The sequence below is a fragment of the Mesoplodon densirostris genome, chromosome 8 (genome assembly GCF_025265405.1).
Source record: "Mesoplodon densirostris isolate mMesDen1 chromosome 8, mMesDen1 primary haplotype, whole genome shotgun sequence".
Taxonomy (NCBI): Eukaryota; Metazoa; Chordata; class Mammalia; order Artiodactyla; family Ziphiidae; genus Mesoplodon; species Mesoplodon densirostris.
This window is the reverse complement of record NC_082668.1, coordinates 93,998,782-94,014,882: the sequence shown is the minus strand read 5'-3', so window position 1 is coordinate 94,014,882 and position 16,101 is coordinate 93,998,782. Positions and strand designations below refer to the sequence as shown.

General features: G+C 33.3%; 1 protein-coding gene across 2 annotated transcripts in view; it reads left to right on the top strand.

Annotated features, from left to right (window-relative positions):
- Window positions 1-16,101, top strand: part of LNPK (lunapark, ER junction formation factor) — an 84,598-nt gene that overhangs the window by 24,108 nt on the left and 44,389 nt on the right. For both annotated transcript variants that reach the window (XM_060107045.1, XM_060107046.1), the window contains exons 6-8: window positions 5,785-5,825; window positions 12,484-12,567; window positions 12,650-12,701. In XM_060107045.1, the coding sequence (XP_059963028.1) occupies window positions 5,785-5,825; window positions 12,484-12,567; window positions 12,650-12,701 (177 nt within the window). The remainder of the gene's footprint in view (window positions 1-5,784; window positions 5,826-12,483; window positions 12,568-12,649; window positions 12,702-16,101) is intronic.

The following is a 16,101-nucleotide window of genomic DNA, read 5'->3' as shown; positions in this document are numbered from 1 at the left end:
AAAACCAACCAACCAAATAAAAATTCAGAAGCCACAAATAAACAAAACTTCACAAAATCTACCTGGCTACTCTGACCTGATAGTCTCACTTCATGAAGAAAATAGATGTAAACAGGTGAGCGCTATCTCCACCACCAAAAACATAAAGTGAGCCCCATCTGTTACTCAGTATGCTGTCATCCATCATGGTAATTTGGAAGACCGACCTTGATCCCATCTCTGGCTAAGCCTTTCATTTATGCTCTGGATTCTAGATACTCTGACCATCTCATGAACTTTGCTCTTACAGTTATCCCTACCTGCATCTCTTTTGCCTTATCTATTTGTATTAGCTTGTCCCTATTTGGCATATAATCCTGTCTCAATACAATCATCTGGGGGAAAAATCCCATCCTGACTCCATATTCCCTTTAACTTACAATGCATTTCTCCCTCCCCTTCAAAGTTCTCTCATTTTTACCTCCAAAATTATCTTGAATATGACCACTTCTAACTTTCTTTACTACTACTACAATTCTAATTCAGGTCGTCATCATCTGTTGCTGGCACTACTGCAGTGGTTTCCCAACTAGTCTATTTTTAAGGTATAAATCAGATCTTGTATCTCTCCTACTTAAATTCTTCTAGTGGCTTCTCATTGCAACCAGAGTAAAATCTGACCTTAACCCCAACTTTCTGGCTTATGTCTATTTCTCTAACTTCATCTCTTTCCACTCTCCTTTTTTCACCTTTGCTCCAGCCACATTAGCCATCTTTTTGTCCTACAAATAAGTTTAAGTCCTCTGAACCTCAGTTTGCTAGTTTATAAACTAGAAACAAATATTTGTTTTGGCAAGACTGTTACGAGTTTTAACTGATAATATTATGTGTGAAAGCATATAAAAACTAAAGTGTTACATGCATCTGGGCTGATGGTACTGATTTTTCTTTTCCAATTCCTATTATTTTTTATTTGTCTTGCCTTTAAAATTTTTCTTGCCTTGTTTAATGGGTTAGGACCCAGTATAATATTGAGTTGAAGTGGGAATAGCAGGTATCTTTGTCTAGCACCTGATTTTGGTGGAAAAGCTTTTAATTTTTACCATTAAGTATGATGTTTGCTGTGGTTTTAAAAAATATTGATACTTTTAATCAGATTAGAGAAATTAAGCTTATGGCATTGTTTCTGGTGATATTTAGTAATATAGTAGATACTGGGAAGACAGGAAGAAGTTTAAAAGAAATATGATCTTTGACCTCATGGAACTAACAAAATAGTGAAAAATATAAGAAAATTTATTTTAAAAGAGCCCTTGGAAACACTTCTCTAAGGAAAATGTGTGAATATTTTGACTTGCAAGTAGGCACATTAGGACATGCTTATTATATAAAGGAGTTTTTTTGCTTTAAAATTTTATTTTACGGATCCTTTCATTTAAAAAAATTGTATGAATTCATTTGCGTAGGTATTGCATGTAGATAAAATAGACTTCATAAGAGATTGTCTTGCAGTTTTACACTTCTTTTTAGCATAAAGTTAGGTACCATATGTATATATATATGTGTGTGTGTGTGTGTGTGTGTGTATATATATATATATATATATATATATATATTTTTTTTTTAAGTCTGAAGCTACTGATCATGTCTTGCTTTTTGTTCTCTGTTAGTTGTATTTCCTTTATTTTACAAGTTGGACCGAGTATAGTTTCAAGTAAGGATTGGCAAACTACAGCCAAGGACTTGGACTTGGTGAGCCAAGTCCTGCCCACCACCTTGTACATCTCATGAGCTAACAATGGTTTTTACATTTTTAAATTATTGAAAAAATTCAAAGAGTAATATTTTGTGACATGTTAAATTTGAATGAAGTTCAAATTTCTGTTTTATTGGAACACAGCCATGTCCATTCATTTATATGTTATCTGTAGCTGCTTTCATTCAATGATGGCAGAATTGAGTAGTTGTGACAGACTGTATGGTGCTGTCAACATTTCAGCCTATTGTAGGATGCACAACAAATCACAGTGACACTGTTATAACTTGACAGCATTTCACGTGCCATTTATATTGCTGTACTGCAACTATTTTATTTATTATACACTCATTATGTACACTAATTTTATTTATTATACACTCATTATGTAAAAACAAGAGAAAATTGGACTTTGAATGTTGCACTTTTAAGGCACAATGGATTGTGGACTATTTTATTATCAAAACACAAAGCATTATGCTTATTATGGAATGCCATTGTACTAAAAAAATACACATAAACATTGACTATCATGCTAAGTACTCATCATGATACTCCCAATGCACAGAAAAGCAATGTTAGAAAAATTAGAACATTTAAAATGGAATATCTCATCATAGCAGAATTTCTTCATAAAAATAAAAAGTGAAAATGGAACTTCAAAGTAAGTTTCTGAGTGGCTTATTAGTGAAGCAAAGAAAGCTATTTACCAATGCTGAGTTAATTAAATTGTGTAATTGCAGCAGCTGAAAAAATGTGTTTAGAGAAAATACTTGCTTGGCTAGTAGCCTTTTTAGCAAGAACAATTGCTTGAAGAATTAAGAACACTGGAAGCAACATAGTTAACTTAAAAACAAGTTCATTAAAAAAAATTATTTCAAGTGATTGTTGTTGGCTCTTTTTTTCTGTTTTTTGGCCATGCTGCGAGGCTTGCAGGATCTTAGTTCCCTGACCAGGGATTGAACACGGGCCACCACAGTGAAAGTGCCGAGTGCTAACCACTGGAGTGCCAGGGAATTCCCTGTCATTGACTCTTTTTTTTTTTTTTTTTAATCTTTAAATACAAGGTCTCTTTTATTTATTTATTTTTTCTTTCTTTCTTTTTTTTTTTTTTAGTTTCTGCTTTATAACAAAGTGAATCAGTCATACATATACATCTGTTCCCACATCCCTTCCCTCATGCATCTCCCTCCCTCCCACCCTCCCCATCCCACCCCTCCAGGCGGTCACAAAGCACAGAGCTGATCTCCCTGTGCTCTGCGGCTGCTTCCCACTATCTATCTACCTTACGTTTGGTAGTGTATATATGTCCATGCCGCTCTTTCGCTTTGTCACAGCTTACCCTTCCCCCTCCCCATATCCTCAAGTCCATTCTCAAGTAGGTCTGTGTCTTTATTCCCGTTTTACCCCTACCTGTCATTGACTCTTGATGAGTTGACAGATGTTACTGATACAGCTCAATTGTAATTTATTTCAGGAGTCAATACTGAACTTGAAGTGACTAAAGAATTAGCCTCTGTGAACAGTCTGTGTAGAACACTCTGGGAGAGAATATTTTTAAAGAAGTTGAAAAAACACTAATTTAGTACAAGCTGAAGTGGAATCTACTGAGATGTATTTACAACTATTGGTGGTAAAAATATATGTGAAGCAGAAAGAGGCTTAGTGGATTAATTTACAAAGCTCATGAAACTGTAAGGTGTTTAAATTCTGTGGTTATCCACTGTGTTACTCAACAGCAGGTACTTGCAGAGCATATTTGAACCTATCATGTGTTACTGAACGAGTATTGTCAATGGGGAACTTCATTTGCTCTCATGGACTTAATCATCATCAGTTATGTGAACTTTTATCAGAAATTCAAGCAGTTGGATGGATTAGTAGTAGTAGTAAAGTTTTATTGTGATGTTTTGAGCTCAGAGCCAAGACTAAAATGTTTCTGAATGAGAAGAACCACCTTCAACCATTATGAATGAACTGGCTTTGGAAATTAGATTTTGCTGCAGACTTGATAATGGTTCTTAATGAATTCAACCTAAGAGTACAAGACAAAACAGTCCTTATATGTGAAACCTATACTGCTATAAAGTGATTTAGAAAAGCAAATAACAATTTAATGACGAAAGGTAATTTTTTAAAAAGTGCTATGAGAAGTTAAGAAACAAGATCTCCATTCCCACCTCGATTTGCAGCAGATACATTATCTGAGCTCAAACTGCGATTCCAGCAGTGTTTTTCAGACCTCATGCAAGTACAAAGGAAATTTCCGTATTTCAAAATCCATTTAACTGGGCTTCCCTGGTGGCGCAGTGGTTGGGGGTCCGCCTGCCGATGCAGGGGAGGCGGGTTTGTGCCCCAGTCTGGGAGGATCCCGCATGCCGCGGAGCGGCTGGGCCCGTGGGCCATGGCCGCTGGGCCTGTGCGTCCAGAGCCTGTGCTCCGCGGCGGGAGAGGCCGCAGCGGTGAGAGGCCCACATACCGCAAAAAAAAAAAAAAAAAAAAAAAAAAAATCCAGTTAACTGGAAGTGATTAATTTGCAATGACATGATAAAAGGCAAATATCAAGAGAAGAATCTAAAGAATTTTATAAATGCCTTTCACACAATGAATATGCTCGATTAAAATCATGTGATTGTGGATTGATTTCAATATTTAGCAGCACGTATCTGTGTGAAAAAATTTTTTCAAAAAGAAAATGTGTGAAATTTCATTACAGATAAACTAACAGATTGACATATGTGATCAATTTTGAGGATGGGGGACACTAATTTTGAATCTCAATTAAGTGAAATGTTATCCCCCACCTACCCCTCCAGATTCCATTCTTTTCATTGGTAGACCTATGTTACAAAAAATTGAACTCAATTATTATTATATTTGAATTATGTCAATGAAAGTTTTGTGGAAATTTGTTTACTCCTTTAAAAGTGCTCACCTAATTCTGACTTTTGGCCCATAAAGCCTAAAATATTTACTGTCTGGCCCTTTATAGAAAAAGATTGCTGGTCTCTGCATTAAAGGTTAGATATTTGGCTTGGTCTTATCTAACTAAAGATGACTATTTTCTTTAAAGATGTCAGCAGTTTTTTTCCCCTTTCAGTAATAAGTCTGCTAGAACACTTTGAAAAAAATATATAGTAAAATCATCTTTTCGTAAGTTTGTATTTCTTTGGATTTTTACGTAAATAGTATTATTTGAATTGAGTATTCAGACGTTTGCTACTCCAGAACTTCAAATAAAAGATAATAATTTTATTTGTAAATTTAATTAAACATTAAGAACAATTATTTAAATTCTATTTGGTAAAATGTTTAAATCAAGTTATAAGTCTTCTTTCCAGCTGGAATAGTATTCCTATTTATACTAGTTCAGTATTTCTAGAGAAAAACTAGAAATCTAAAATAAATTTGTAAAGCAGATATTGACATTCATAAATTATATTCTTTGAAATGATTCTTTATGTTCCACCAGTGCAACCTAACTAAACAGGCAAATCTTGGAAAAGTTTAATTTTGAAAAGTAATTAGTATCCTCTTCCTTTCCAAGTCCCTCCTCAGGTATATAATACTATAGATTTTCAAAGGTTTTCTCTATTAGTGCTCAATATCTTGAAGATCAAATAACTTAATAAAATATGTACTTCTTTCTTCATAAATAAAGGGAACATTTTTATTACCAATGTATAAAAAGAGAATTGGTTTTAATTTTGTAAATTAACATGGGTGGGATGTTGAAAGGAAGGAGAAATAATAGTAATATTTCTGAAAACATTTAAAAAATATGTATCTTTTAAAATTTGGAAACGTGTTTTATTCTATGTAAAGTCCATTTTTTCCCCTCCTGAGCTTGTAATATATAATATAAGCAAACATATAAAATATATATGGGTAAAAATTGAGATGACTTCTGTCTGTACACATCTGTGAGAAATTCTAAAATGAGACTGTTTTCTTGCAGTTGCTTAATGTATATCATTTGACATGATTTTTTTTTGTATCTTAAATATCTTAATATCTGATTTAGTTTTGGTTTAAATCTTGTTTTCTAGATGAAGCATTGGATGATTTAAAATCCCAGAAGAAGAAAATAGTAAGTTAACTTTATTTAAGTTAATTTATATAAAAATAATAAATTAAGAACTGAATAATTAATGTTTATATGTTGTAAGTAATGACTCTCCAAGGAACAAGTATGTTTTTAGATAACAGTTTAATGGTGAAGCTAAGTTATGAATATTTTTGCTAGTTAATAATGATCGACAGGAAAAAATAGTTAGGTGAACTTTTGAGAGTCTGAGTGTCTATGTCAATTGGAAGCTGAGAAGTAAGTAAATGAATCATTTTGGAGGATTAAATGAGGCAGAGTGGTAAAAAGGTGGGTATCCAGATTTATTATTCGGGTCAAAAAAAGACCAAACATCATATGTCAGTTCTCAGATTTTCTTGACATAATAAGGCGAGGAGAGAGGGAATCAAGAAGATTGGTTGTAAAAAACAAATTTAACATGCAAAAAAAAAAAAAAAGCCGAAGAAAACTGGGGAGAGAGAAAGACAAAGTATTTTTTCTTTGGTTTCTTTCATTTTCTATCAGCAGTTCTGATCACATGGGTGTCTGTTGTGGGGCCAGTTAAATGCATCCTTCAGATGGGTTGGAAAGAGGAGGATCAAGAGAGAGGAAGGACTCTAGATGTTTAGAGGTTGATATGTAATAGTTTTTAATAAGTGGGTTGAACTTGGTGTTTGGCTTGAATTTACATATACTTCTTTCATATAATTATTTTTGAAGTATAAAGATGATAATTGATAGGAGTATCATGTTATATGGAAACAATGAAATTTAATCAGATGCAAAATCAATTTAATGTATTTTAGTCTAACATAATGAGTAACAATTATGGATGAAACTAATAAAAATTCTGAAGGTTAAGATTAATGTTAAAAATTGTTCTGTGAATTGGTAAGAAAAGACACTGGTCCTGAGGGATTTAAGTAACTGAAAAATAAAGAAACCTTAATTCTGAAAGGATTCCTTATCTTTTTTATTTGATGCCTCTTCAGTGTTCAGTGATGTATTTATCAAAATTGCATTGATATTTTTGATGGTCCTAAATTGAAACGTAGAAATATTTCCATTGTATCTTACTATATTTCTGGCATTCTACACATTATGGAACAGCCAGAAATTCAAAGTGAGGAAATACTGATGGTTCTCAATAATATAGAAGTTGTGATATGATTGGTTTGGTTTGCTGGTGTGATAAAAAAAGAAGAGCTGGTAGTGTTGATCAGAGCCAAGCCTTGTAACAAAATGGAGAAATATTGATTAAAGTAGAAAAGACAAGGAGGAAGACAAAAGAAAAAAGAGAGGAAAAAAAAAGAAGAAAATGAAAAAATTCTAAGTGATGAGAAGCTGATTCAATGTCAGTGGCATCACATGAACAGAAAACAGAATCTTAGAGAACATATGATTGGTGAAGAACTCTCAGTAGAGTAACAGAGCAGACTTAGAAAATTCTTTGACAGGGCAAACCAAGCTATTTACTTCTTTAATAGCCCTTGATGGAATCACAGCGTAAACGCTGCTCCATCTAGGTCTGACAGTTGGGAAGCTCAGTTCAAGGTTCAATAGTTTTGTATATCTAAATGGTTCATGAGACATCAATATTACAGAATACTTCAGTATGGCATTTCTCTTGCAGTGTATGATTAAAGAAAAATAAGTTGGCTGCTTTAACTCATTTTGTTAATTAGGGAACACAATTTGCATTTGACTTGATTGTTTCTGGTTTCAGTACTGTTGCTGTTGGGAACTAGTCCCTTGCGTTTATTGCTCAAGCCCTTAACAGAGCTGCTTTGTTTGAGTAGTAGCGTTATACTTTGTTTAGAACAGTAGGTGTTAAGGGTGAATTTGTAAGCAGTACAATGCTAGCTAATGATTGTACTGGTAATGAGAGGAAAAAGAAGGGACATTACTTTTGAGCAAAAGCAAAATGTAATCAAAACTGATCTTGTTCCTTGATGTTTAACTCTACATTTATAGCTTTAAAAATGCCGGCAGGAAAAATAGCCATCAGTTTAAAAGTACCCAACTCCTAACCCTTCTCTTTCACTAAAAAAATGAATGTAAATTGTATTTACTACTTGAGGTGTTATTAAAGGTGGTTTCCTCAGGGATGCCTCTCTTTAATTTGGATAGATTTGTAATGTAATTTGTAATTTGTCAAAGTGTAATTTGTAACAATAAACATGAATTATCAATTGATTAAAAAGTTAAATTACTTAGAAAGGAAAATGAGTGACAACAATGTTTTAAATATTTTAAAACAATGTTTTAAATCTAAGAACTTAATGTAAGTATTTACTTACTAAAATAAAGCTAGGAATTAATCTTTAGTTACCTAAAAAACCTCCCAAGTCTGGTTGTGTACATTTTGCCACTCACATTTTTTTTTTTAACTTTTAGTTTAAAAAATATCACTATTCAATAGATAATCGCTTTGTATCCATGAGCATCCCGTCAAAACAGTTCAAAATCAAAATCCATCAAAACTCGAGTCAAAATGACCTCTTTAAGTGGCTTCATGAAAATGCTGTGCATTTTTCAGAATAGTACAGGTGTTTCTATGTGGTAGTTCCTTTCTGGCATTTCTCAGGCAATTTATATTTTTCCAAGTCCTGAGGAAAATCGGTTGAGAAATTGGGAACCTGGGAAAGAAGTATTATAATTCTCTGAGAATTAAAACTTAACAATCACTACAGATGTTACTGGTTCAAAATAATCCACTAGTGTCAGTTGAAAGCAAGAGCAAGAAATGCTGACATGCTGAGCTGTAGGTTAATGTGGACATTTCAGGCAACAGGACAGGAGCACATAGAGGAGAAGTGGCACAATCTAATTAGTCAGTCTTGCTTTTGTGGCCATAAGTCTGGTTTATGGGCCCTGTCTCTTATTAATGGTGACTTATTCTTACAAATAAATGTTAATAAGTTTATATATATAGAATACTCTATATAAAATCCTGTGAGTGATATTCCATGAAATAAATTTTGGAAGCAAAATAAGTCCTTAAATTGGCAATTTTAGCATGTGATTCTGTGTGGGGCTGTTAACCTCACTAGAAGTTTCATATGTTACATTTTTATATTACCCAGTAATATCTGCTGGTGTTTTCCAGTGTTTGAATATTCACTGTAGGCTACATACAGGTCTTTGTAAATACTTTAACAGAAGAAATGCTGAGAGAGGTGTTACTGTTATTGTAGAATACTCCTATATGAAATCAGAAAATGATTTAAAATCTGAATTAGTAAAAACAATATTGATTTCAACAGCAAAACAAAATCAGGATAAGCAGACAGTATTTTCATCATTTAAAAAATAAGAGTTTAAATAATGCAACATGTACCCTAAAGCTGTGAATTGAAGATTCTTTTAATAATTTGACCAAAGTCAGTACAAAACAGAAGACATTTTTCTACATCTGGAATATTTGTTATGAAACAAGGATCAAGAATATTGGATAGGGCAATTAATGCTTTGTGTGTTTTAAAATTTTATTTCAAGAGTTATAATTTAAATATTGTATAATTATCTTTCAAAATTAAAAAAATTGACATTTATTTTGTGTTAGTGTTCCCTTTTAGTATTCTCTATGATGAAATTCTATATCAGGTAGAAATAATTTTTATATGTTCTCAAAATATATAATCTTGCCAAAATAATGTTGATTCATAATAAATAAGCAACCATGTGTTTATTATTCTCTTTTTTATTTTTATTTCTTTAATTTTAATTAATTTATTTTATTTTTAAATTTTTGGCTATGTTGGGTGTTCATTGCTGCACACTGGCTTTCTCTAGTTGCAGCAAGCAGGGGCTACTCTTGTGGTGCGCAGGCTTCTCTTGTTGCAGAGCATGGGCTCTAGGCGCGCAGGCTTCAGTAGTTGCAGCATGCGGGCTCAGTAGTTGTGGCTTGCGGGCTCTAGAGCACAGGCTCAGTAGTTATGGTGCGTGGGCTTAGTTGCTTTGCGGCATGTGGGATCTTCCCGGACCAGGGCTCGAACCTGTGTCCCCTGCATTGGCAGGTGGGTTCTTAACCACTGCACCACTAGGGAAGTCCCTATTATTCTCTTTTTTAAATAAAAAACTTTTAAACTTTTAGTATACTCATATCACAGAAAAACAATTCACTCTTTGTTACATCATTCATTATTATTTGAAATATGTAAAATATTAGGAAGAATACAGAGTAATTTGTAATTTAGGGAATTCTGAGAATTCAATTTCTCATTCCTGAATCCTGATATTAATACGGTGGGTATTTGAGAACACTGCTTGTTTCAGATCCACTCTGAATAACTGAGGTATCATTGAAGATTATGCGTTTTTGTGTTAGGTACTGTTATAGACTCTCCTACATTATTTAAATTGCATAACAGTGCTACGAGAAAGTGTTAATGTTTCTGCTCTACAAAAGGAGAAACTGAGGCTAACAGACTTGCTCAGTCTCTCTACAGCTAATTAACAATGGAGATGTATTTTGAAACCAGATCTTTTCTGATGTCATGGTTTCAAGTTTGTATTCTTCCCACTGATCAGATGTCTCCCTATTTATAAAACAAATTATTCACTTAAAATGTAGTAGGAATATATGTATTAATTAAGCTATTACGTGAAAAAAGAATTTTTCAAAGTAAATGCAAAAGAAAAAGAGAATGGATTTGTATCTTTTGCTTTTTAAAATGTTTTTATTTAAGATACTTTATATGTACATAGACATAAACATGAATACTTGCTGAATGATGTACTAGGAATGGCAATCGTTTAATAAAATGGCATTTTAGTTTTGAGTTTTGTGTATTGTTTTAAAGATCGCAGTTGTATCTAATCTTCTTTTTAAACCTACCAATAGTCTTACTTTAGAATTGTGCTGTCCAAATAAATAGCCACTAGACCCATGTAGCTTTTAAAGTTTACATTATTTAAAGTGGAATAAAAGTAGCTACAGTTGGGTTCCTCAGTTGCACAAGCAATATTTTAAGTGATCATTTATCACATATGGCATTGTAGCTACTCTCTTGTGCAGATATAAACCACTTCCATCATTACATGTAGTTCTATTGTTACAGCACTGGTCTGGACCATCAAAAATTAATTTGTAGGGCTTCCCTGGTGGCGCAGTGGTTGAGAGTCCGCCTGCCGATGCAGGGGACACGGGTTCGTGCCCCGATCCCGGAAGATCCCACATGCCGCGGAGCGGCTGGGCCCGCGAGCCATGGCCGCGGAGCCTGTGTGTCCGGAGCCTGTGCTCCGCAACGGGAGAGGCCACAGCAGTGAGAGGCCCGCGTACAGCAAAAAAAAAAAAAAAAAAAAAAAAAAAAAAAAATTAATTTGTAGAGATCAGGGATTCAGTTCTTTGCTATTTCATGTAGATTATGTTGATTTGAGGATAGATTCTATCATGCCCTCTCTCTGTCCCCATCCCAAGTTTTTCCCCAACCCTAAAGTAGTAATGTTACAAACATTTTCTTTACATCAGAAATTTAAACTTGCTTGTTGGAGAATTTATCATAATTTTGAAATAATTAGAAAAATATTTTAGTTTCACTAAACCAAGATTAGTAAATCATTCATCTAAGCACTTCTTAATTGTTATATTGAGTTTTTAATGAGGAATCTATTAACTTGTGGCAGCATATTTTAAATTGTATTTTAATTTGGTAAATGTTCTCTGCTTTGCATTTTAAAATAAATGTCCTTTGGAATAAACATGACATTTAATGAATCTAAGTGGCTCTTAGTGGTCACTGAGAAGGAAAAAGGTCCTCTTCCAAGTTTTGCAAAAGCATTTTTATTGTATATATTAGCTATTTGTCATAACTATGACTGTCTTGTACTAAAGTTAAACTTTTTCTGATATTGGGCTGTAACTGCTGAAATGATACTTTACTAGTGATTACTTTTTAAATTAAACCCACATATTAAGCCATAAAGTGACTTGAGCACATTGTAAATAAAATTCTATAATAATGAAGTGCTTTAATTACAGTCCCTAGTGTGAGCATAGAACTCAGTAAAATCTTTACTTAAATTCTTATTATGTTCAGTTTTTTCCCTCTAAAGTTGTTTGAATCTAAGTAAAAAAGGGGGAACTTCAGCTTTTAAAGTCATTTGAGCAAATTCCATGAGAGAGCATGGCTGTTCTCCCAGTTAAGTGAGTTTTCACTGCATTTTGCAGCAAGCTAATTGCTTCTGCTAATAAATAATCTAAAATCGATGCTGACAGCAGTTAATTGGCACAGAGATTTTACTTTGTAAAGCTCTTGGCTAACAACCTTCTTTAAATTAATAGCATTAAGTGCTAGGAGGAAATAAATCTGAGGAATTGCCTGTCATTTGCTTGTCATGTCTAATAACTTCCAATAATGATGGCTGATAGATTTTTGCACATTCCATTATTGAAGTTGGTGCATGTAATTATTCTCCTCATTATATGTAAACAATTAGCAATATTTGGTATTTCCGTGCAGTAAAGCTGTTAAATACAAGTAACATATTAGAGGATAGAAGCCATTTTAAAATCTGGATTTTAATTATTTGAATGTGGAAGTCTTTCATGCTATCTGGATATATTATGTGCTGTTTATTTTAAGCCTTGTACTTGAATACTTTTTGAATAGGACTTATAAAACTAAGTACTGTATGTGTGTTTTAAAATGTGACAACTTGTGGAAATTTTTGTTTGCAGCTTGAAGAAGTCATGGAAAAAGAAACTTATAAAACGGCTAAATTAATTCTTGAAAGGTTTGATCCAGACTCAAAGAAAGCAAAGGTAAGGCTGTAATATCACTACTATTTTATTATAAATCGCACATTGTAGTAGGTCACTGTAATAACATTATTGTATTTGACAGGAGTTGGAGCCGCCATCTGCTGGAGCAACTGTAACTGCAAGACCTGGACAAGGTAAATAACTTTGTAGAAACTCCTGCTGCTGTTGGAAAGATCCATATTTACCCAAGTGAGTTCAAAAGTGTGATAGAAGTGTGAAAAACTTATGTAGGATGCTTTTATGTTAATTTATATTTGGTAATTTGGGATATGACTTAAAATAGATGGCAATAAGTTTATTTCATTTTGATTTTATAGAAATATGTTGATGAGTAAAGATGTTATTATCTGTTGAGATTAAATATATAATTAGTTTTAATCTTTTGAAATTTAAGTGATTTCACCAATATTTTGTAAGGTTTTTTTCCCCCCTTCAAATAAGAGTCTCCTGGAATATCTGCTATTATGAAAATTCTTACATGATTTATTTTTTGAGGAATTTAATGAAGATTTTTGTCAAACTTGAGTTCCTTCTAAAATAACACTGTTAGAAAGAAAAAAATATATAATTTAGAAATGAGAAAAAAATTGAATTACTGCTATATAATAACATTAACTCTTTCTTTTTGAGGTTATATTGCCAGATTACTAGTGAAACCATTACTATTATGTTATTATTTTAAGTGGTCACATAAAGTATTCCCAAGACTGGCATGTGAAAAGATATTTTTGAGTTTGTATTGGCTTCCTTTTTTGTTCTCTTCTCTAGAGTATAATAAAATAACAGGCATACCTCAGATATTACAGGTTTTGTTCCAGACCACCCCAATAAAGTGAATTTCTCAATAAAGTGAGTCACACACTTTTTGCTTTCCCAGTGTGTATTAAAGTTATGTTTACACTATACTGTAGTCTGTTAAGTGTGTAATAGCATTATGTCTAAAAAAATGTACATACCTTAATTAAAAAATACTTTATTGCTAAAAAATGCTAACCATCATCTGACAATGCAGGGTTGCCATAAACCTTCAATTTGTAAAATTCATTTTGTGAAAAAACTCAGTATTCCCAAAGTACAGTAAAATGAAGCATAATAAAACGAGGTATGCCTGTAGTTTGTAAGGCTTTTGTTGCTATATGGAATATACTATTATAAAAATTCAACTTCTACTCTTATAAATCATCGGAATTGGAGCCTGGTTTATAAAATTAGGGTGACATTTAGAACTTCGAGAAGTCAGTTCTTTTATAAATATCCACAAAGACCATGGGTACTAAATAAGCCATATAGTTTTAGGTATTCTAATTGGCGGAGGTATGTGGGAAGAATCCCACTGTTTTCTGTCTTTTATAAGTAGGAATCTGGTTTATAGAAATATTAGCCTGCTCTTTTGATAAATGTAAAAGTCTATCAAAAATTATGTAAAAGTTTAAATATGATTAAAATAAATTAGTCGTAGAGAATTCCCTGGAGGTCCAGTGATTAGGACTCTGCCTTTCCAACTGCAGGGGTTGCGAGTTCAACCCCTAGTCGGAGAACTAAGATCCCACAAGCCGCGCTGTGCTGCCGAAAAAAAAAGAAAATTAGTCATAGATACTTGCAATGTAACACCTACTTTCATAATCAGTTTAAATTTTTCTATAATTTATACTTCTTACTAGTAATTATAAATTTTTTTTTGGCCTGCAGGCCAGGTTTCTATACTTCTTACTTGTATGACTGGTAGTAACTTTTCAAAAGTGCTTCTTGAATAACCTTAGTGAATATATTTTTAAAATGTGATATTTTGCAGAAAGCTGTTGCTGTTACTTTAACAAAAATCTGTTCTCTCTTATTAAAAAAGAACAGATGTATGATGCCCTTTATTGACATTCTTAAGCATTTATTAATATTAGGCAACATTAGTTCCTTTAAGAATCTAAACTTACCTTTCCTTAGAAACTTTTGAAGCCCCAATTTTTGTCTTCTGCTGTCATATTGTAACTATAGAAAAACCATTTCTGGTCTCTCTACTTTGGATTCCTGCAGCACTGCTTTTGGATATTCTTTTAGGGAGAATTAACATTTAGCTATAATATAAATGAATCATTCACTTCAAAGAATGTATGTATAGAGAGATGAATGTAATATGGTTTTTGACCTTAAGAAGCTTATAACCTATTTTTGTGTGTGTGTGTGTGGTACGCGGGCCTCGCACTCACTGTTGTGGCCTCTCCTATTGCGGAGCACAGGCTCCGGACACACAGGCTCAGCGGCCATGGCCCACAGGCCCAGCCGCTCTGCGGCATGTGGGATCTTCCCGGACTGGGGCACGAACCTGTGTCCCCTGCATCGGCAGGCGGACTCTCAACCACTGCGACACCAGGGAAGCCCTATAACCTATTTTTTAAAAATATTTCTTCTGAGGTACACTATTCTAATATTCCTAACTTTTCTGGGTCTGTAGATATTAATTGATATTTGGAATTTTTTTCCCTATTTAAAAAAATTCTAAACTGTATCTCAACTTTATTCTACTTTTTGAGAATTATAATTTAGTTCCTTGTTTAATTTGATCTTGTTATTATAGGTGACTTCGTCATATATTTTATTTATGTTTAAGTTCTGTGTTTCTGTGAGTTTAAAATTGTCTTTATTTCTTTGCTTTAGACCATTGTTAGTCCGTCAGTCCCTCCCTCCCTCCCTCCCTCCCTTCCTTCCTTCCTTCCTTCCTTCCTCCCTTCCTCCCTTTCTCCCCAACACCTTCTTCTCTCCCTCTCCCTTTCTTTCCTTTTTGTTTCTTTCACCTATTTCTGAACTTAAATACTAGAAAAGGGAAAAAAATACTAAAGGATGTATGTATATACGTATGTGGCTCTCCAAACTGAATCTCATTGTGGTGTCCTTATTTTACTAGCTCTCTTGCATGTTTTCTGAACCAGAACTTGGATTCATGTGTAGCAGATACCTTTCTTTTATTTTTTATTATTTATGTGTAAATGATATATATTACACTAAGAATGATTATAAAATTTGAGAATAGTATTCTTTGATTTGCTTAGGTTTAGCACTAAAAAGAGTAAAATATTTACTGAACATAATACTAACCTGACTGCCAGCCTCTCATGCCCCCCCCCGCCATTTTTTTATCTCTTGTGTTTTTCTTTATTTAAAAAAAAATTATTGAAGTATAGTTGACATACAATATTGGTTTCAGGTGTACAACATAGTGATTCAACATTTACATGCATTACAAAATGATCTCCACAATAAGTATAGTAACCATTTGTCACCATAAAAAGTTATTATAATATTATTGACTATATTCCCCATGCTGTACACTATATTATATCCCCGTAACTTATTTATTGTGTCACTGGAAGTTTGTACCTTTTAATCCCCTTCATCTATTTCATCCATTCCCCAACTCCCCTCCCCTCTGGCAGCTACCAGCTTGTTCTCTGTATCTGTGAGTCTGTTTCTGTTTTGTTTTGTTTGTTCCTTTGTTTTGGTTTTTAGATTCCACATATAAGTGAAATCATTTGGTTTTTGTCT